This window comes from Podarcis erhardii (assembly GCF_964252035.2).
Source record: "Podarcis erhardii genome assembly, chromosome: 12".
Lineage (NCBI taxonomy): Eukaryota > Metazoa > Chordata > Lepidosauria > Squamata > Lacertidae > Podarcis > Podarcis erhardii.
The window spans coordinates 15,300,507-15,324,266 of record NC_138513.1 but is presented as its reverse complement, the minus strand read 5'-3'; the positions used below and the strand labels follow the sequence as shown (position 1 = coordinate 15,324,266).

The window sequence follows — 23,760 nt, the reverse complement described above, 5'->3', positions numbered from 1 at the left end:
ACATATGCCTTTCATCAAATATGCCCTTTGGAACTCCCTGCCAGTAGAGATCCAGCATGTGTCATTCCTACCTTCATTTAGATGTTTCCCAAACCCTATGTTATTTAGACTGGCCTTTGCAATGATAATTTATTTTTTACTAACAAGTATTCATTTATGTTTTTACTAATGTTTTTACTGACATTCTTAATGTCCTTAATGTAAATTTTGTAGGCTATACACCACATTCATGTATTTTTTAAGAGTGAAGTCTACAAATATATCCATAATTAAAATATAACATAAGGATGCGTGGTGGCGATGTTTTTAAAATGCTTTCACTTTCCTTCCCAATTTTTCAGATTAATTTCAATATTTCCTTTTGAAACATTCATTTTCAATATATGCTTGTATGCCTCATTTGTCCTACATGTGCAATGGTGAAATGTCATTTTAAGTTGTGGAACTCCCCACAGAAGTGTGTCTGGGACCTTCATTATACAACTTTTGGCAAATGCTGAAGATACAGCTCTTTACCCTGGCTTTTGACACTTGAGATGTATATCTTTAGGCTCCACCTTGTTTCTGTAATTTTGTTATTTTAAGCTCTTTTCAATATTGTGTTTTAATTTTTGTAGCCCACCCTTGGGCTCTGGAGTGAAGGGTGGGTAATAAATTGTAATAGCAGCAGCAGCAGCAGCAGCAGCTATATGGAATCTTATTGGCTACACTAGTTTTCTGAAATATGGTGAAATCCTGATGTCATGTTTCAACAATTCATTGATTATATGCTATCATATTAGTCATTCAGACCCATGAGACCTGAGTTTCAAAAGCTATTGTCAGCCATGAAGGCAGCTTATTCAGAAAGGGGTGTCAAATTAGCAAAGGATTCCCCACCCAACAAAATAGGGTTTACTGACTAAATGAGAACAGCTCTCTGGTTATACCATTCATGTAGGAATTCTATTTAACCCAGATACTGGGGGAAAGGCAAACATGTTAATTACTTTGATTTTCTAGGAAATTGTCTTTATAATTCATATTTTATTTGTCACAGAGTTGTTCTAAGAGAGTAGCAATAGCATATTCCATTAAATAGAACAATTAACAAATGTAAAAAAAAATCTATATCACATTCTGAATGATCTAAGAGTCCAAGAGTGTTTAATACATGTTTCACTTGAATAACAGGCCCATCATTTCCAAAGCAGCTTATGAGATGTCATAGTAAGAGGAAATTTAGGGGGTGAGGGTCAGCTGTTCTAAAGACACATATTTTACTGGGATAAGACAGGAAGCTGCCTTATGCAGAGTCACACCATTGATCCATCCAACTCAATACAGTCCACAGGAACTGATAGAAGCTCTACACGGTTTCAGACAGGAGTCTTTCCCACCCTGAACTGGGGAATGAACATGGGAGTTTTCTGCATTTTATAGTGCAACTTCATGAGTACCAGGCAATATAAGTGGAAGCAACACAGCAGGGAAAAATTCAAGAGAACAGCCAAATTGATTTTTCATTACTTGTTGAGTGATTGCTCTCTCTCTCTCTCTCTTTTTTTTCTGCATAGCTTGAATAAGCCAATATTCTCTTGCCATGGTAAAAATGGGCACATCCAAAGATAATGATGTATATCTTTTAACAGATTCTTCCCACATAAAAATTGGTTATCTGAATGAAGAATCCATATCTACCTTACACATAACTCTTAGTGAAGGCAACAATACAGCTTTTTTCACAAAATGGCTTTTCTTTTTGGCCAATGCTCCCTGATTAAAAAATAAATAAAAATCCAATGTGCTTACCGATGTTCTAAATCTACCCAGGGCTTTTATGCTTAGAGGTCTTGTGCTAAAAAAATATAATGAATACAAGCAACTCCCCGTTTGCACTCTCTCCCAGGTCAAAAACAACTTGCACGTCACACATCAAATGAATGGATGCAAAATGGCTGCCACCTGTACTGGCATCTTATGAATTCAGGCCATTATTAAATGTTGTGAAAGTCTTTATTAAATGTTATTACTCTCCCTCAGCCCCAAAGATCCTGGGAACTGTAATTTGTTAAGGGTGCTAAGGAGACCCCCTATTCCTCTCCCAGAGCTACAATCCCCAGAGTGGTTTAAAAATCAAACCATTTTCCCAGAGAACTCTGGGAATTGCAGCTCTGTGAGGAGAATGGGGGGTCTCCTAACAACCATCACTACCCTTAACAAATCTTTTGGGGAACCTATGGCTGTTAAAAAGTGGTATGATACTGCTTAAAATGTATAGAGTGGATTTGAACAACAATATAATTTAAGTGTAGCAGCTTAAGTGTTGCTACTGTACTGTATCTTTGGTGTTATAATTAAACATGCAATGCTATTAATAAACTTACTCTAAAGAATAGTTGCCAGCATTCTCCAGGCCAGCATCTGCATGCCCGACTGGTTCAACTCTGCTATTTTCCTCTTCTGTTCCATCTTCATCCTGGTCAGAACAAAAGTGACAGTACCACATAAGCATTTGAATTACCTTTGGATGTCAAAATTTATTCCAGAATTGCTTCCTCACCCCATCCCACAAGAAATATCAAAATTAATTTGATATAACTATTTGTATTCAGCAGTAATGAAGAAACGTTTATATTCAAGTATGCAATATTTGAAATTGCTCCACAAAGTGCTATTCTTAATATAAAGGAAAGTTTATTTAAAAAGTCAAATGAATAAATTTGATAAATGAAACAACACAGTGAGCTTTAATCTTAAGTTACAATAATTGACACTTATCATTTTATTATTAATTATATTTACTAGATGCTCTTTTCATAATAATAATAATAATAATAATAATAATAATAATAATAATAATTTATTATTTATACCCCGCCCACTCTGGACGGCTTCCAAAAGAATATTAAAATACTGTGATACATCAAACATTAAAAGCTTCCCTAAAAAGTGGGAAGGTGACATACTATTTTTTTAAGAGTGTAAAAACAAGAACAACCTAAAATACCACAAACACACACACTGCATGTTCTACACATAAAGAAGAAAGCACACAACCCTGAGATTTCTCCCCATGCCCCATTCACGTGTAGACCCCTCACACTGATAAAATACAGAAAGATCAGAAACAAAGGAGATGGTTATAAATACTCATGATTGTGCTAGGCAAATAGGGCATTTCCGGATAATGCCCAGAATTTTTGTAGATTACTTCAGTAGTCATTTGTAATAAACAGTTTTGAGGACTGATATGTTCAAGGTGTTAAAACATATAGCAAGGGAGTATGGGACAGCAGAAGGTAAACTACAGTCAGTGACCATTTCGTGTAGTGGTTCCGTTCCTGGCCACAAACACGTTGGCAGAGCATGTATAAGTGTGCCCTGCACCTTTCCGTTCTGCCCCCATTCTACCCTTTTAGTGACATGTTTAGTGCATTAATCAGTTGTTGGCTATATACTGATTGCAAACATTCTGGTTTTCCTATGGTGGGGTGATGAAGATGTGGCCCTTTCAAATGTTGCTGCACCACAACTCCCATCATCAGCATTGTTCATATTGCCTGGGGCTGGTGGAAGTCCAACAACATCTGAAGGTTCAAAGGTTTCCCACACAGGCCTAGACTCTCGTTCCCTTACTCATAAACATGGAAGGAAACACTGAAACTATCACAAACAGGAGACTCATCAAAGACCTATATTTGCGGCCTGTATTTTTAAGTCCCTCACCACGCCCCCAATACAAATGCCCATACTTCAGGCTCCTTGAAGAAATCCTACAGAATTTGCTGCTTGCTGAATTCTCTGCAGAACACAATGCAATAGAAGTCCAACTCTCTTGATGAAGTTTGTTTAAGTGGTTTGGAAACTACCAATTTAACAGTTACCACAAAGACACATCTTCCATAGCCAACACATTGTGGCTGTTGTGCCCCGACATAAATACCAATTGCTTAAAGGGTTTCCATTAAACTCTGGAGCAATAGGAAGATGGAGGAAGAGCAATTAAGCAATTTCCGGAACTGTTTTTGGATTCTAAAAAAACTTTAAAGGGTATTACGTTGGTTTACCTTAATGGAAATTTAAACTGTTGCTACATATACATACTCCATTTTAATCTGAAAGTTATGCATGCAGTAGCTATTAGTTCATCCATTTATGGGACTTTTCATTAGAAGAGGAGGAGCCACAGCATTGTTAGCTCTGCAACTTTCACAGACATTTGTGTTTCTTTCATTCCTCCCCTGTACAAACACACAGACACAAAAAAGTATTGTAATGTAGCCAGCAGATTTGAGCGCAGATTTTAGATTCTACACACTGAGGCATCAATCAGCAAAATAATAAGTGGTGGGTGAAGGGTTATGAGTTCAGCGCAGAGAGAGTCAGACAATATATTAAATTATTGAAGAGATATTAAAGCAAGGCAGAGGCAGCTGGTAATGTCCAATTGACATTTCCTCTGAGAGTCTGCAAAAATAAGGAGCTGGATGCACCAAGCTTTCTCTCTGAGCTGTAGATGCTTTGTGCACGCGCTGGATGGAAGCTCGCTGCGTGAGACGAAGCTCCTTGAAGATTGATGATCCTGTGTTTTGAGAGTCTCTAATATGCACTTCTTAGTCATCTATCTCTCTTAAGCACCAGGCAAGTAATACATTTCAAAGGTTAACCAGCATCTTGAACTTGCTTAAGACTGCATTAGGAACATAAACACAAACTCCAAATAAGATGTGGGTGTTATTTATTTATTTTAAAAGGTGTTCAAATATATAAAGAGTTGAGTCTTCCAGCAACATGTTAGCAATCATAAGTGATTTCAGATGTATTGATTTTAGTGTGTGTGAGTTAAAATTTGCTCCATGGAGCATAACTGAAAACATAAATATTTAAGGATACTAGACAAAACCTCACCAGTGCAGGCTATATACTCTCTTCCCTATGAATACAAAGGAGATGGCTGTGATCCAAAGATACCTGCTTATCTATGGGAAAGCAGAGAGTTTTCCCTTCAAACAGCACGTCCCTCACATCTCATGGAACACTACTCTGGAGTGGCTTCTCACCTTCAGGGGTGGATTTTTAAGGGTGCTGCTAGAATGACTTGAGACACTAAAATGTGTATTTATTTATTACATCTATACTCCACCTTTCTTCCAAAGAGCTCCAAGCAACAGACATGGTTCTCCCCCTCCCAAATTTATAATCACAAGAACCTTGTGATGTAGGATCAGGCTAACTGACAGAGAATGGCCCATGGTCATGCAGTGAGCTTCACGGCTGGGAGGGGATATAAACCCTGGCCTTAGAAGTCCTACTTTAGCACTGCAACCACTGCACAACCACTGGTTATCCTGTGGAGAGATGATATTAAAATAAAATCATGGGATTAGAGAAGTCATGTGCAGTGCTCATGGGAGAAGTTGGGCAGCAATATTCCACGCTAGTTGCAGTTTCATGAGGATACGCCCATGCAGAGTCCACTGCAATAGTTCAACAAGATGTTACGAAGGATTCCCCCACTGTGGCCAAGCTATCATTGTCCAGGAACAGATATAACTGAAACTTTAAGAAAAGCACTGAAGGCCACTAAGGACACCTTTGCCTCCAGTGATAGTGATGGATCTAGGAGTAACTCCAGGCTATAGACTTGTTCCTTCAGGGAGAGTACAAACCGCTCAAGAACAGGCAAGTTTCCAATTTCCTGAACCTGAGAACCACCGACCCATGAGGCTTCTGTTTTACCAGGATTCAGCTGGAAATTGCATGGAATCGCAAAATGAGAGTAAGATAGAGAGAGAGAACATTTGACAGAGATCCATTTTTTTCATGGAACCTAGATCTAGACTAGTAGATCTATGAACAATTGATGAAGAGCCCAGGCAACCTGGCCCCTGCTTCTGCACTTACTCAATCCTGCAAATATTCACAAGGAAGATTTGTAAAGGGCCCTCCATTTTAACAGGTCTTCTGGGAAGTGCCTTGATTTTAATGTTGTAGCTATGCACAGCACATTATGTTGTTCCCTATTGCAGTTAATGTAGTTTGTTTTTAAATTAATTAACAGGGTTTTATTTTTATCTACATTGATTTTCTTTCCCTCTGCTGTTTCAGCACCATTCTAACCTATATTAATAAAGCTGGATAATTTTTTTTTTAAAAAAAATTAACACACACTTATTTAAGAGGATGTACAAAATATATTTGGACCTTTGAAAAATGTCCTGTCTTCCAGGAAGCCATAAGTTGGAACTGGTGATGGTGGTGTTTGGAGACCTGTTTTCCCTGAAGTTTTAAAACTCTAAGGAAACAGAATAGTGTTTGGAAGTTGAGTCTGGTAATCCTGTGAGGCTTAAAATTTGTCTCTCAATTATGATCCTTAAGAGTAAAAGAAGCTTGTAAACTTCACTAGAGCAGTGGTATCATGATGCTATAATCAACAGATGTGTCTTTTAAAAAAAATCACAAAAAACTTTAATATTGCCGTAATCAGCTACTCTTTTATTTCCCATGTAACATAGACTTTCTTTTACATAGAACCAAACGTAGAGTAATTTGGACACCTGCATAGGGAAGTAACTTAGAATTCTCATTTGCTAAAAAAAGCATCTAGCTTCAAAAGTATCTGCAATTATTGCCATGAGTTTCTTCTTAAATTAAAAACCCCACCTGTTACTGAGGTAAAATTAGAAAATGCTATACTTTATTTAGGGGTTTGAGAAAGTTTGAGAATCAATGATACAGCAATTTTAAGCAACACATTTGGTACAATTATAGTTTTCATAAAAGTATGTTCAAATCTACATTTTCTTAGGAGCATGTACTGAATTACATATTATTAGGAACTACTGTACCAATTTTTTTGCACGGATGCAGAATTTTCTATATAATTTCAGAGTCATATGTTAACAGCATAGTAGGCTAAAATAAACACCTGGTTCTTGTATGTCACCTCTCTTCCTCATTGGCTAAGAAATGATTGATTCTATTAAATAGCCATGAACAGTCCAACACTGAGATTTACTTGATTCAATTTATATCATACCTTCCCAAAGGCAAATTATAATCTTGAGGCCTAGAAATTTTGCTGCCTAAAATGAAGGAATAACTCCACATACAGAAGTCAGACAGATAAGCCACTGGATCCCACTGCCATTTGGATCACAACTTCCACCACTTCAGAGGGCAGCTGACTAGGGAATGCAGAGCGCACGCAACAATCCCTTTTCCCCAACAGTTTGCTGCCATTGACTGTGCTCACTGTGCTCACTACCCATCCAATCAAATGCTGCAATGCAGCAGTAGTCGTGCCAGTGTGTGTCATGTAAGGAGAGCAACTCATGCAATGTGCATGATGCCTGCTGTAGTGCATGGCCTATGCTGGCTTTGCTGTCCCTCTGACGGCTCACTCGGTCATGGGCTTCTGCTGTAATGCTGTCTCTGGCATACTGGCAGAATGTGAGCAAGACAGAAAGGCCAGCGACAACCAAGCATCTCTGCTATCTTATTCTACCTAATGCTAGGATCAGTCCAGGGAATAACCTGAAAGAGGGCGTGGTTGGCTGGCTGGCTGGCTGGCTGGCTCCATTAAGAGAAAGACTCTACACAGCAATGTTTTGTTGGAGGTCTCATTCCCATTTATTATATATGAATACATGCTTCCTAGGGATAGTCGCTTGGTGGGAAAGTGAATTACAATAGTGAAGTTGTCGATTTTGATTGGTATTGTGTCCCTTATGTTACTAATCAATTTTATGTTGCTAATTAATTTCATGAAACAATGCATTCAGGGAAAATAGGATTTTTTTTCAAAAGGAATATGTACCAGCAGAAAATGTTCCAAGCAGGGACCACAAGTAAGTTTGCTGTCCACAATTCTTTTATTTGTTTATTTTGCGGAGGGGTTTCGCTGTCTACAACTACCTCACCCATTTCTACCTCACACTCATGCCCTTTTCCTAGCATTTTTCAGTTACCTGGAAAGGCACTGTTCTCTCCAACACCACAAATAAAAGTGTGAAATGAGACGCTGAGTGAAATAACAAAGACAAGAGCACTCAGAGCCTGGAGAATTATATCAGGGTCATTCATTCAGGTGAGGGGGGTGGGGTGTCTTGCTGTTTAGATATGCAACACCACACAGTGGAAGAGGTCTCAAGTGAAACAAGCTCTTACATGTAGTTCAAACTTAGCAGAGGGAAGGTGAGCCTGAGTGAGCTACATGATGGCTAAGGTGCATTGCCTCATTGAAATTCTGCCAAACAGCAGATACCACTGCACAATTCCACAGTATGAAAGACGGAGCTGTTGCCTTTCAGCCCAAGAGGCAGCTACTGCGTTAATCTTATCAGGGAGAAAAGCTAACAGAGGCAAGGAATAGCTTTCTCCGATAATAACCTGTATAAACATTGAGGCCTTTCTTAGAGTGCCATTTGCATGTCAAGGTCCCCAAGCCACCCCAATAAAACACAATTCACACAGAATTTTTGTTTAAGGTTTTTGGCATAATTTTGGCCACAACTTTATTAAAATACAAAAAAATGTGAGTGGTTGCTTAGACATTGGTTGCCACTATCTGTCCCTGCCCGGGGACAGACTGACTTCCGCACACCTGCAAAAGTCAGAAAGGGAAAACATTTTGGAGAGAAAGATGGAGCTAACTGCAACCTTACAAGTTGTGACAATTTGCTACGCAGCCAATCAGCCAAATGGATAAAATTCCTTCCAGGCCCCTGCCCCAAAAGCAGATGACTCCATGACAGGCATAGCAAGGTCAACGAGAACAACCCTAAATATAGGGAGGGAGGGCGGGTGACCCGATGCGCGCAGCGAAAAGAGGAAGCTCAACGCTGCATGCAGGGAATATAAAACCTCCTGGCTGTCAATCATAAAATGGCAACATAAAATTCTCTCCAACAGCAAAGAGGAGCCCAATCGCAATGGTGGCCAACTACAATTACCCGCCCAGCAACAGTGGGATGTCTTGTTAGACCCCACCGCAACATGTGCTCTCCATGAAGGAGAACACACTTTGCCTTGGAAGACAATACTTTATGCTTTAAAAAATAATAATTCAATAATGTTTGCAATAATAATAAAAGTGTGCCACCATTATCAGAGACATCAGAGATGATACAACTGCCTTTAATGGTGTGTGGGTAGGTGTGTATATCTCCCCATTCCCACTCTGGTCAGGAAACACCTCCCCTGTTCAACCCATAATGCTAGAGACTGAAGTGGTACTTAGACACGAAGAAGTTGGGTGAGAAAATGGCCCAGGAGTTTGGGAAACTTAGAGACAGCAGACAATGACTAAAGGGTAGGCAATCAAGAGAAGCATCCGAGGAGCTAAAAGAATCTTAAACAAAACCAGAAAAGAAACAGATAGCTGAGAAAGGGAGACAATGAGAACTCACATATTGGGGTGGGGAGCCCCACCCAGCAGGGTCTAGTGACTCTTTGGGGAAAGATTCACAATTGTCACACTTTTTATGTCAGTTTTCATACTTTCTTATAAAAATGGCAAAATTACTTAAGGCCATGCTAATAAACAAGTCATTGGAAGGGAAGAATTCTAAGTTCTTTCAGCAAAGGTATGCTCCCCAACCCATAATAAAATTCATTCACAGGGGAATGCTTAACATTTTCCACAGTAATTTATTCTCCTCTGCAAATGCCCTTCCAGGTTAACTTACTGCAGTTCCTTGACACTGCCTGGTTAAAAAAAGGAGAGCAAAGACAGCCTAGGTATGAAAGGTGTTTGCAGAGGAGAAGCAGTGATAAACACAATCCCACCTTTGACTTCTGATTGTCCTTCCATGCAAATGCCTTCCTCTCTCCACAAAAGTGTTATGGTGCAAGTGGGGATGGATAGTGTTCAGAAGTCTGTTTGGCAAATCGCTACAAAGTTGTACATTATATTATACATTATAAATTATACATTAGATTATTGCAAATGCAATAATACAACAAAGAATATCTTATTCCACATAGTTATGTGTATCTTAATAATTATTTACTCTTGGTAACTTCATACTCAAAATGTTAGAATCAAAACCGTAGGAAATATTTCTTTTTTAATACAATCTGGCTTGGTAGATCTCCATACATAAGACACCTGCTTTCTGCCTTAACTGGCAAACACACTCGCTTAACTGGCTTTCATGTTGCCTTCACTTTGTCATTAAATGCACATATCTCCTGAGAGAAGCAATTTTTAAGCATACAGAGGGAATCAGTAGCACAGCTAACTGGCATCCCTTTTCCCAATACAGCATTACACAAACTATCCCTTGTGGCTAGGCTCATATTTCTATACCCGTCTTGAAATACTTTACACACTTGCTACTCTTCAGAGCTGGTAGAGAGTTGGTTCATGTGGCCAGGAACCATGATGTTTGTTTGGATGTACAACCCTACCTTCATAAATGCTACCCTTAGCCTATTGCATTTCTTATGAGAAGCCACAGAACTGAAAATATGGCCAAGCTATCTGTAATAGCTTATGCACTCCAGTGTAGTGGTTAGATTGCTGGACTGTCACCTGGGAGGACCAAGGGTCAAATCTTCACTCTGCCACCAAACTCACTGGGTGACCTTAATTAAGCAAATCACTGCCTCTCAGCCTAACCTATCCCACAGAGATGCTGTGACAATAAAATGGGAGGGAGAGACCTATGTACGCCATCTTATGCTCCTTGGAGGAAAAGTGAGATATAAAATTTGTAGTAATAGTAATAAGTAGTAAACAACAATAATTGTTCTACTGATGAGATGGTTTCCCATTGTATTAGCAATCCTTCCAATAGTGAATAGGAGCCAACTCCTAAGATGAACATCTACACATATATTCACAGAGAACCTCATGCAAGGCTACAATCACAAAGCTTACGCAAGATGGAATGGAAATAGGAAACTGTTCCACACTCCTTATGAACAAAGCAAACAAGAAAAATACATGTTTTTAATCAGAGCAGAGTAGAGCTTGATTTAAGAAAAAGAAAACAAAAGGCGGGGAAGCACTTTCCTTTCAACATACAGGAGAAAGCCCCACAAATACAAGATCTGGAATACATATGTGAAGGCTTGGGTGTATTCCAAATAACAAGAGACAGTTGGCTTATTGGCTTGGCATTAGACCTTGCAGAAGGAACACACCGAACGTGAATTATCTACAATATTTTTACCAAGTGCTATTGTGTAGTGAAACTCACATAATGAGCTCCACGGGACTGGTCTTCAGATCTTGCAAAATAAAGCTAACTTCAAGCCAGCCACAGTCAGCGACTCTCAAGGCTCTGTATATAAAACAAGTTCTGCATCAGGAAATACAAATCTTGTGCTCAAAAATAATTAGGTACAGCAGGGTCATTCAGAGAGGGAAATGCAGGGAAGAGAGGACTGGGAAGCAAACAGGAAGGCATGTTAACCACAAGTCAGGGTGCCTTGGAGGGCAAAGAAATGCCACTTTTTCCAAGGAGGTGTGGAAACGCTCACACACCATGTGCATCAGCTCCATGTTGCTTTTCTATCATCTATATTTCATACTGGTTCTACTCAGTGCTTGATTATTTTTGGCAGGGATTTAAAGAGAGAACCTTCTGCATGCAAAACAGATGATCTGCCACTGAGCTGCAGTCCAGCACTGAGGAATTCAACAGTGCTTCCTAACTACCCTATTTTTCGCTCTATAGGACGCACCCGACCATAGGAGCACCTTGTTTTAGAGGGGGAGAACAAGAAGGAAAAAAATCTCTCCCTCTCTGCACAGAGCCCCTTCAGCTAAGCGGCAGGAGAAACGGAGCCCTTTCCATTTCTCCTCCCGCTTGGCTGAAGGGGCGCTGCGCAGCTCTCCCTCTCTGCTGAAGCCGGGAGAGTCTTGCTCTCCCGGCTTCAGCAAAAGGAACCCAAAGCCTCCAGAGCGCAGCAGGACCTCCCACTGTGTTCCGGAGGCTTCAGGCGGCTATCCCTGAAGCCTTCAGAGCGCAGCGCGAGTTTCTGCTGCACTCTGGAGGCTTCGGGTTCCTTTTGCTGAAGCCGGGAGAACAAGACTCTCCAGGCTTCAGCGAAAGCAACGCAAAGCCTCCGGAGCACAGAGGGAGCACTCCCTCTGCACTTCAGAAGCTTCGCATTGCTATCGCTGAAGCCAAGGAGCCTGCATTCGCTCCATAGGACGCACACACATTTCCCCTTAATTTTTGGAGGGGAAAAATTGCATCCTATAGAGCGAAAAATACGGTACCTTCAGTTCCATAGTGAGCTCCACCCTACCATTTTAAAAAAACTGAAGTCAGAAGACCTTGAAGATGTTCTACAGCTGTAATGTTCTCTGCAGACTAAACCCAGACTATTCCCTGCTGCTTCTTTAAAATAATTCTGATGTATGTACCAAGTATTCAGTTTAAAAATACTTTTTTTTTTCAAATTCAGGGATGATTTATCCTTTAAAAAAATTCCTAAAATAAACTCCATCTTCCTTCTTCCAGGCACCTGATAGAACTCATGGTTTGCAGAAAATATTGATCAATTTGTAGATTACACACACTGCTTGTTATTCTGTTGAGACAAAACTAAGGGAGGGGGAGTAATCATCATTACAGCTCACTTACAGATGAATCCACAGCTGTAAAACAATCATTTAAAAGTGTGGGTTTACATGCCTTATCAACAAAATAGATTTCACAGTCCCAAAAGTGACACCTACTGGTAAGGGGAGAAAGGAAAGTCATATGAAAAGCAATCGATGAGGATTGCTTTGATGTACTAATTAATGCAGGCACTGTAGCATTTTCAATACCATTAACTACATACATGCTTTCTAAGAATATGATCAATTCAGAAATTATAGAAGACACCATTTTATTATTTCATGCACATATTTTATGCCGTTGCAGCACAGTATACATAACTAATTTTATTTATAAATAAATATTTAAAGAAATATTATATTTACATAATTTCCTAAACAGAAACTGCAAGGCTGGTTTTGTTGGAATTGTATTTAATTTTCTTTTAAGCTTTGAGGGGTTTTTATTTTGTCTTGCTGTTTTTTGTTATATTGATTTGTTGATTTTAAATTGTACTTCTGTGTTGGTATAGATACTATTTAGCCACACTTTTGTGCAACATTCTGGAATCTTTTGATGCAAAGAATTTAATTAAAACCAAAAATAAAATAAAATAAAATAAAATAAAATAAAATAAAATAAAATAAAATAAAATAAAATAAATAAAATAAGTAGCTTGCCTCTCTAGATTTTTTCTTTGGAGTACAAACATTGTGCATGTTAAACTGGAATATGCAAAGCAAACACACTTTTAAGCACATCTCTCTCTCTCTCTCTCTCTCTCTCTCTCACACACACACACACACACACACACACACAGTGCCTAAAAAGAGAATGAAACCTTCCAGCAGTGGCCTCAGGTCACTTTGTCCTGAAGTAACAGCTTATATAGCACATTCCTGGTGTACACCAACACATTCCTGGTGTATACCAACATCTGGAAATTATTAAAATTAATGTGTGCAAAATAATTGTTGGAGGGTCAATAAATTAAGTTTTGCTATTACCATGGGACAAATGGTTAAATATATATGGGGGCAGTATCTAGTTACACTGCAGTTTATCATTCATTTACGCCCCATGTATGTAGCTAAAGTACTAAATTCTCCTGAGATGTTATGTTTTCCAAGTTTCCTCCTCAGCAGTGACAGAGAAAAAATGAATCAAAATGGCTTTTTGCTCTGCTTCTTCAAACAGTTTAGATCTCAAGCCCATACTCTCCACCACTGAAACCAGGCCTGAGCATTGATTAGCTTCTGGCTATAAAAAATATATTGAATGATAAACAAAACAACATAAGAGTCTCCTTACCAGTTGAACTACCATTCTACTTTAGCACTACTACACATCTGAAAATAATAATAATTTTGAAAATGATAATCTACAAAACAGGTCCTGACCCTCTGCTATGTTCATACTATATACAATGTAGCACTTGGGACTGTATGAAATTCACAGCCCATTTCGCATCATGGAAGCCACTGCAGAACAATTTCCCCACAGCAGAGTCACAGCAGCCCATCCTAAAGCCCTCATTGAGCCTCCTGAAAACCGGGCAATACTGCCATAAGAAGAGGGAAGGTGAATACAGTGGTACCTCAGGTTAAGAACTTAATTCGTTCTGGAGATCCGTTCTTAACCTGAAACTGTTCTTAACCTGAGGTACCACTTTAGCTAATGGGGTCTCCCGCTGCTGCTGCCGCACCACCAAAGCAAGGTTTCTGTTCTCATCCTGAAGCAAAGTTCTTAACCTGAGGTACTATTTCTGGGTTAGTGGAGTCTGTAACCTGAAGCGTCTGTAACCCGAGGTACCACTGTAGTGTGATTTCTACAACTTGCAAGTAATGTGTGAACAGGCTCTTTGGAGGGTCCTATCCATCTGTTTCTTGCTTGTTTAAGCAGCTACTGCTATTCCAAGATTAGAAGACAGTACCATGTCAATGGGGTGCGGGTGGCGCTGTGGGTTAAACCACAGAGCCTAGGACTTGCCAATCAGAAGGTCGGCGGTTTGAATCCTCGCGACTGGGTGAGCTCCCATTGCTCGGTCCCTGCTTCTGCCAACCTAGCAGTTCGAAAGCACATCAAAGTGCAAGTATATAAATAGGTACCGCTCCAGCGAGATGAGCGCCGCAACCCCAGAGTTGGTCACAACTGGACCTAATGGTCAGGGGTCCCTTTACCTTTACCTTTACCATGTCAATAAGTGCACTGCTATGAAGTGGAATCTTGTCAGAAGTTGCTTGATAGGAGAAGGAGAGTCACTGCCGCTTACCAGAACAGAGGGGCAGGGCACTGGAGAGGTTGGGGTGGTATGAGTGCCCCAAATTGGCTCTGCTGGTGAATGGCCACCAGAGCCAACCCAGGACGCTTTGTTGGCTCTCTGTGCCCGGTTGCCTCCTCTGCTACCACCCATCGCCACCAGGTGTGGCAAATGCAGCTGGATCTGCAGTCTGATGTGACTGCCTCACCTCACCACATGAGCCTTAATAGGCACAGCTCCCCCTTCCAGTAAGTGACAGTAAGACTGCTGCTGCTGGGAAGCCAGCATTGTGGCTCCACCCCACAGCTGCTTCTGAATCTAGGCACACTGTTCTCCTTTTGCGAATGCCACACTTCCTATTCACTGCAAGTGAACACAATGCAAAAGCGTGCAGAAAACGAATGAGGCATCTGAGAAACAACTAGGAAAGCATGCTCTGTAGTGCATGGCATTATTGAATCTATATAGAATCATAGAGTTGGAAGAGACCACAAGGGCCATCGAGTCCAAACCCCTGCCAAGCAGGAAACACCATCAGAGCACTCCTGACATATGGTTGTCAAGCCTCTGCTTAAAGACCTCCAAAGAAGGAGACTCCACCACACTCCTTGGCAGCAAATTCCACTGTCGAACAGCTCTTACTGTCAGGAAGTTCTTCCTAATGTTTAGGTGGAATCTTCTTTCTTGTAGTTTGGAACCATTGCTCCGTGTCTGCTTCTCTGGAGCAGCAGAAAACAACCTTTCTCCCTCCTCTATGTGACATCCTTTTATATATTTGAACATGGCTATCATATAATAGAGGAAAGGAAGCCATGGAGACAAGCAGTCAGTTGGCAGCCCTGAATTCACACAACTGAGGTACATTCTCAGTGAAATACTCTGAAAAAAGTAGGTCAGGATAAACACATCCATTAGCCCTTCTATAAATAGAACACTTTTGAGTTCACCTGCTTGCACTAATGTAGAACCTATCTATGTATGTATGTATGTATCTATCATTCTAGCCCAACGGCTATTCAGTAAAAACAAACAAAAGCATTTATTTAAGTGAGTGATTAAAAAAAATAAAAGGCAAAACCAAGCCACACTGAACATATGGCATTGGGACACAAAAATTATCCCTACAGAGAAGGAAACTAAACTCAAAAAAATCACCTGTATAAGTCTGAAGCACTGAGACAGATGCATAATAGATGGCTTCTATGACCTTTCTAGGCACACAGAGACAACGCAAGAGAAGAAATTATACAGAAACCGATGCTCATTTATGGATATAAAGCAGAAAGCATGCAATTCACCTTGCTTCCTCAAAGAACAAAGTTAAAATTACCCCAATTCATTCATGGCCTATTATTTGTGAATACAAAATATGTTAGGATTTTGAAAGTGAAATGCACCCCTAGTGCAACTTTCAATTGGTTTCATACACTGGCTTTCATTCTTATTTTTTTATTTATAAAGCGAAGCATTCCTTTGTTCCTTAACTTGAAAACCTCTGTCATAGTGCAACGGTTCTCTTCTTCTTAACTTCAGAAAAACATGTTTCATTCTGTTCCCCTGTGTAAACCTAGACGTAAGCTAGAAGTCTTTGTGTTCTGTTTTCTGTCGCTTGAAAATGAGCTTACTTAAATGGCCTTTCCGTATTTTTCAAAAATCACTTCTCATTTTTTAAATCCCTGCAATAGAGTCATCGGTGATGTCATTAGGAAATTAATAGCATTTCTAATTAAAACATAATTAAACAGAAAATAAATATGTTTTAATAATGTCAGGATTCTGGTATCCTGGACGGGTCAAAACCCTGGTAGGTCTGCTATAATTCTAAATTTCCTGCAACTCTGCAATTTTAAAAAGGGCAAAGTGGCAAGATAAAAATAACACTCATGATTTTAAAAACCATTTTCCCTTCCTGTGTCACCAACACTCTGCTCCATTATTAAAACTGAAAGAATCTTTAAAATCCAATTTAGTTTTCATTTCCACTCATTTTGCTAAGTTAATCGCATCTCAGTCTGCTCAGTGCAGAATGGAAAAACCCGTCTTCTGTTCTATACTCTCACTCCCAGTCGTCGTATGCTAACAGACCTTCGCAGGTGAAGGCTTTAATTATCTCTGGAATGTAAAGCAAGAGAGAAACATTACAACATTTAAATCCTTGCAAACCTGGCAGCTGCCATCCTACCCAACACCACACCAGGATATGAATCCAGGAACTCCAAGGCCAAACACATAAATCTTACACCTTGAAATAATGAGCTAGCCTTCAGGGTTTATACCTCCCGTCCCCATACACTGCCCTAGTGAAGAAGCCTACAGCTGCTGGTTGTATAATTTAGCTTTTTCTTTCCCCCACTGAATCAAAGGCACATTTACAAAATTACAATACATTCCTCACTATCAATCTCTGAGATCTAGAGCACTGTGCAGGCATTTCTTTCAACATGGGCATAGGGACTTGGGAGACCATATTCTGACTTGGAGCAGTGATGCCATTGAAACAGAAAATTGGTAGAGCTGCGTGGCTCACTCAGGAGTGCTTGGGAAACTTGGTTAGTGTGAGCACCCAGTATCCTTGGACAGCTACTGGGGCCCAGAACTTGGGAAGGGACCATACCTTCCTTGCCCCCCATCCTCCTCAGTGTTTTCCCTGGCCCAGTGCTCTAGTCTAAGCAACACCAGCAACTGAGTCAAGCTGCCACTTTTGTTCCCCCCAATCCCCAAACATTGGGTTGCTCCAGGGCATTGTGATAAATTAAAACTGTACCCTCCTCCACCATCATTTGGCACTGCTTAGAGTGCTGCTGTCTGACACTACTTCCCAGTTAAGACCACCACAGGTCACCAACAGAGAAATCCAAGAATGTACTTTGCTCAGAGTCACCTCAAACCTGAAGCTAGCACATGCACAGAGCAATGATTCTGGTCAGCCACTGTGAGAACAGGATGCTGGACTAGATAGGCCATTGGCCTGATCCAGCAGGATTGTCTTAGATCAGGGGTCAGCAAGGCTTACGGGGAATGGACTGGATCACTCCCACGGAGATCCTACGTGGGCCAGACCAGTGCAGCGTGATGCCAGACATCGCGTCTGCACATGTCTGCAGTGCCAGAAATCGCTTCTACACATGCCCAGATGCTGAAAATCGCACCTGCTCAAAGTGATTTTCGGCATTTGTGCATGTGCAGAAGTGATTTCCGGAGCCACGAAAGAGAGTCCTGGTGCTGCACTGCACCGTTTTAACACAGCGCACGGGGACTCACCAAGCGGGCAGCTTGGTTTGGGGGTGGCTCATGGGCCAGTTAAGTGACCCTCATGGGCCACATCCGGCCCATGGGCCTTAGGCTGCCAACCTCTGTCTTAGATTCTTGGCCATTCTCGGTTCATATCATCTCTTAACGTATAACAGATACACCACTGGAGTTCTGAGTTTAGTGTTCTGAGACACTGCAGCCTTGCTGCCTTTCCCAAATCACCACCCCTCTTTCAAACTATTTCAGGTTACCCTTGTTACTGGGATCGAAATTGCCCTGTGCATGTGTTTGCTTCAGGTTTGAGGTGAAGGTCACCATCTTAGGAAAGTCTGACCTAGGTGGTCTTATTGACAACATGCCATATGCATATAACCATCTTAGTTGCCAATCACAGAGCTGCTTAGCGCACACAAAATATTCACAGTAATACTACAAATCAAGCATTCAGCTCCAATATGACAAAACTGACACAATTATGTATATAAACAGAACTATCTACTCCGTTTTGTCTGTGCAAAGGAGTCCTGGTGGTAGATATGCAGCTTTAAAATCAGAGTGTTCACTCCACAGGACGCCTGCATTAGATCCTTCACAGGTCATTCAGTGAATCAATTTCTGACAAACAACTTCTTGAAATCTCACTAAAGACTTCCACTATTTTTTTTCTGCTCTGATTGCTAGGCACAGCACCCTAATGGGAGTTGAAGACAGTCTGCATCTTTGCTGTTTTACCGGTGGGTTTTAATTGCCACATGTAAATGCTCACTAAGTTAACATGCTCAGGTTAAGTTATAGCCATCTACTGAAGGGAATCACAAATCAACAGCAGTCCAAGGCTCCAACAAATGATAATGCTGGACAAGCAATGACTTTCCTCGTAACAAATTAATGGATCATTTTCATTTTAAGATTATCAAAGGACAACTGGAATTCCCATGGCTAAAATGCAATGCCCGAGTTCACAGAAAATTTGCATTAGGATAGGGGACAGCAACATGGGCATAGCTGGGGGGGCAGCTGCCCCCCTAAATCAAGTAAATAAATAAATCAAGTAAATAAATAAAAATACTTAACTGACCAATTGCATCACCAATTAGTTGGTTCTGCCCTCCTAACAGATTGCCTGCCCTCCCGTAAAATAAATCCTGGCTATGCCCATGAACAGCAACCTGGTGCCCATGGAAGCCATGATGTCATCCATTGGTGCCTTGTGTACATGCCCCAGACATTATGCTTTCATTTTTAAATAGAAGTAAGTCTCTCACAACTTACTAGGAGGGCTAGAATGTGCCCTCTAAGAGGTACCCTCCAAACAATTTCTGTGGAATGAGAGTGGTCAATACTTTTCCTAGTACTGGATAATGTTCCCTGTTGTTATTAGACAGAAACAGCATCAATGTATGAGAGTGAGTGAGATCTCCATAATTTCAACCAGCAGAACATAGCTGGCTTCCCATGATAACCAAACATCAAATCTTGGTTTAGCTCTTTCCAGCCTAACAACAATTTATTCTATAGTTTACAGCATGTGGTTTGCCTGGGAAAGCTAAACCTGAACCTGGGTTTGGAAAACAAGCTAAGCCAAATATGGGCAGCACAGCAATAGAGAAATGGGGGAAACTTCTCTCCAGGAGCCTGCAAACCACACATTTGCACTAAGTCATAGTTTGGCTTAGTATGACATGCAAAATCTGGCCTAAGCCATAATACACCTTTGTGTTAAGTATTATTTGCTCAGTAAGAATGTCTAGCCATAGCAATGGAGCAATGACATTAAGAGCAACGCCAAAATCCCACTGCATGCAAATGGACTTGCTCCCAGGTACGTATTTATTTGCGGCTTTAGCGCAGCAGCATAACAAAAGGATAGACATGCCAAAAGTTAGTTGGAGGAGAGGGGAGCAAATGTTATGCTAATGTTCCCAAACAATCCAGAATAAAAATGTAAGAAGCAAACATACACTCCCATGCTAAGAAAATGCAATGTACAGAGAGTACAGAAAAGAAATTCTAGACGGTCAATAGAAATAGGTCGAGGGAGACCTTTTTCTTTGCTTAATAGATCCCATATCACACCACTAAATCAGCTTAATTTCAAATCCAGTATTAAGAAATACAAACCCAAAGTCCCCTGGGCATGTGAAACTACTTGTTCTGTTCTTTGGGCCCCAGTCCTTGTCGGTACAACAATTATTGTACATTATGGAAATATGTTACAAATTGCTCCTAGCCACAATGGCTATGTTCCACCTCCAGTGTTAGAGTGTCGGTCCAGTGTCGGTCCAACAATTACAGTGGTACCTCGGGTTAAGTACTTAATTCATTCCGGAGGTCCGTTCTTAACCTGAAACTGTTCTTAACCTGAAGCACCACTTTAGCTAATGGGGCCTCCTGCTGCTGCCGCGCCGCTGGAGCCCGATTTCTGTTCGTATCCTGAAGCAAAGTTCTTAACCTGAAGTACTATTTCTGGGTTAGCGGAGTCTGTAACCTGAAGCATATGTAACCCGAGGTACCACTGTATTGTACATTATGGAAATATGTTTCCTGTGTTCCTGAATATTCAGGAACCTCCAGGGAAGGAAGAGGATAAGGATAAAAATTGCTCCTAGCCATAATGGCTGTGTTCCCCCTCCAGTATTAGAGGCAGTATGCCTCTGAATACCAGTCCCTGGGAATCACGGGGGGGGGGGGAGAGAGAGCTCAGATCCTGCTTAGAGACTTCCTTTAGGGATCTAGTTAGCCACGTGATGCTGGACTAAATGGACCTTTTGTCTGATTCAGTGCTCTCGTTATATTCTAGATGATGTTCTTTGTTTTTCCATAACACCAACACCTTGTACCAAAACAAAACAAAAATCCTTTAGTACATATGCCAGCATTTCTTTGTCCTAGCGGGTTCTACACTTTATTGAATTCTTGCCTTTCTTCCCTGCTCCAAGAAAAACCTTGAAAACTCACGTAGCTTAAAATACTACAATAATATAAAATGCAATGCAACAAAGATCTATAAAATTGATTAAAAGCAGCCCTGCCTCCTGTCCAGCTTCCACATAGGTATGTCGAGGGCAATAAAAACTCACACCCACTTCTAAGTAGTTTAGACCAATGGAGTGTTTTAAAAGCCTTGTTAGAGGAAAGATGGGAGAAGTTACTAATTGTTTCCCCAGGGATTGAGACTGGGGCCATGGCTGTTTAATGGATTTATTAATTACCTAGATGAGGAAATGGAAACCAAAGTGGTAAAACTTGATGGTGACACGAAGTTATGGAGGTTGGATATTCTTTTCTTCCTTTCTGGTAACTATGCAACCGTCTTGTAACTCTTTATGATAAAGTCCAGAAGGATCTAATCAAATCAGTGGATTGGCTTAGAAGGCTGTTATAATATATACTGGGAAAATGTAACCTAAACTTTCTATAATCACAGAAAGCTCAGAACAAGCCAAAATCTCACAGTGAAAGGAAATGCAGACAGCGTCCTTAGAAACCCCGTGGGAAAAGCTAGAACCTGTAAAAGACAATATTAGAGGGTGATGGCAGAACAGCATGGTGAATATATCTGGATTCTGCTCTGGTATCTGAGTGCTACACTTGGCTAAGGCTTATCTGAAAAATGACTGTGTTCTGTTGATTAATATTTTCAAGCTCCGCTGTCGTTCACTTGGATGTCATTTGTCTTTATTCATATTGTTGATATGAAAGTTAACCGGAAAGTGCATTGTCCAAAGTAACAGCAATTCAATGCCTGAATGCACACAGCACTCATAACTGCCTGGATTGTCTCGGGAAACATTCCATCCAAATATGGATGCCCCGCACTATGCACCGGGAGCTACTCATGTATGAGTCATGGGAAAGGATGCTTGTATAACACTTCTATGTACACATTAGAGCCCTAGAATGTAACTGAATCAGCTGGATTCTGATGAAAGTGCAAAGAGTTCTTTTAGAGACAAGGCTACAAACAAATGTGTGTTCAATTCCTCTTTTCTGTATTAATCTAATGTCACATTTGGAAAAAATGTGACCCATACTTTGCTGCTTGCACACTTATTATTTCATGTATATGAAATGCTATGACAATTAATTAGAAACATACTCACAGAATCATAAATAATAATAATAATAATAATAATAATAATAATAATAATAATAATAATTTATTATTTGTACCCCGCCCATCTGGCTGGGTTTCCCCAGCCACTCTGGGCGGCTTCCAACAAAGATGAAAAGTACACTAAATAACAGAGGGATGTTCCCAATAGATTTCAGATTAATCTTTCTTAATAATTTGCTACTTCTCTCAAATATGGTAAATTACATCTACATCTGCAAATCAAGCCTGCAGAATTCTTTCGCACAACAAAGGACAAACTCTTCAGTGAATCTTACTGGAGATCTATGAAGTGAGAATAATAAATAAAAAATATATTCTTACTTTTAATTGTGTAGGAGTTTCAAATACATTCTAAACTAGTTGGGGTAGGGTTGCAAACGATATCAAAATCAGTATGTTTGGGATAGCATCCTGCATTAAACAGGTAGGAGCAAAAGAGTATGTATTAATACAGGATACATCAAAATTCTTCTGGGGATAAAATTTCCCAAGGCTGGATCAGCCAAGGTAAGCAATTCCAAAATGGTACATTGGGATCTTAGTAGAGGGGCTTTATGAACAAATTTCCCATTAAAGACTGCTGACTACTTCCTATTGCATATAATTCCCAGGACTGCTCAGGGGACGATCCTGACACTTAAAGTGTTTATAAGGGGAATAAGAGACAGAAGAAGAATCCCTACACCAGACTTAGTGCTCTCCAACTCCCTTCTACACAGCCAATACTCAGGGATGGTGGGAGTTATAGTACAGCAACATCTGATTGGGCACGGATTCCACATCCTTTCCCTGGTTGTGGGATGTAGGCATACACTGCCTTCTCATACATGGTAAAGATTATTGTTTCAATAACTCAAGTAGTTTAAGTCCCTTCCACATGAAGCATGTTCTTACACAGCAGGTAAGAATGCTAGACTTGACTCATGTGTAGACATAGGACCTGATACAAGAGACAGAGAAGCTGATTTATGAGCAATTGTTTTAAAAAGCAGGGCAGGAACTGGGGGGGAGGGGAATCTCAACTGATGCTATAAGATCCCTATCTACACCCCAACCCCACTCCACTGCAGAGGTGACCACAAAGTGAAACAATTCTTGACCAGCAGTGACAACCTCTTCAAATGAACAGAAGGAAATTCTTGCAGCTCAATAATTCACATAAGCACACCCCCCAAAAAGGACGGAGATGGCAGAGTAAAACATGCTGTACTATGAGAATGGACTGGATGGCCTAATAACATAATTGGATTTAAAATAACTAGATAATTCTATTACCATTAACAACATTTGCAGCTATACAAGCTAAAACATTGTTACTATGGTAATCAGTTCTCAGGCTCCACTGCACAAAATGACAGCAGCAGGGACTAACAAGGAATTCCATCCTGACTCTTTCTAGACCCAAGCACAAGGAGGGCAGAATTAACCACACATATGCAGAAGCATTTTCCCAACAATTTCCATTAAAAAAAAAAAAGAATACCAACAGGCGGCATCAGATTTCAATCTGGAATTCAGGCTTATAGTTTGAAATGGAGATCTGGCTGAAGGCAAAATAGAAGCTGCCATAAGTTCATGGCGCATTTCCA

The 23,760-nt window shown here is 40.4% G+C and overlaps 1 protein-coding gene across 4 annotated transcripts in view; it reads right to left on the bottom strand.

Annotated features, from left to right (window-relative positions):
- PARD3 (par-3 family cell polarity regulator) overlaps positions 1-23,760 on the bottom strand; it is a 550,835-nt gene that overhangs the window by 267,863 nt on the left and 259,212 nt on the right. For all 4 annotated transcript variants that reach the window (XM_081834189.1, XM_081834186.1, XM_081834187.1 and 1 more), the window contains one exon: positions 2,367-2,458. In XM_081834189.1, the coding sequence (XP_081690315.1) occupies positions 2,367-2,458 (92 nt within the window). The remainder of the gene's footprint in view (positions 1-2,366; positions 2,459-23,760) is intronic.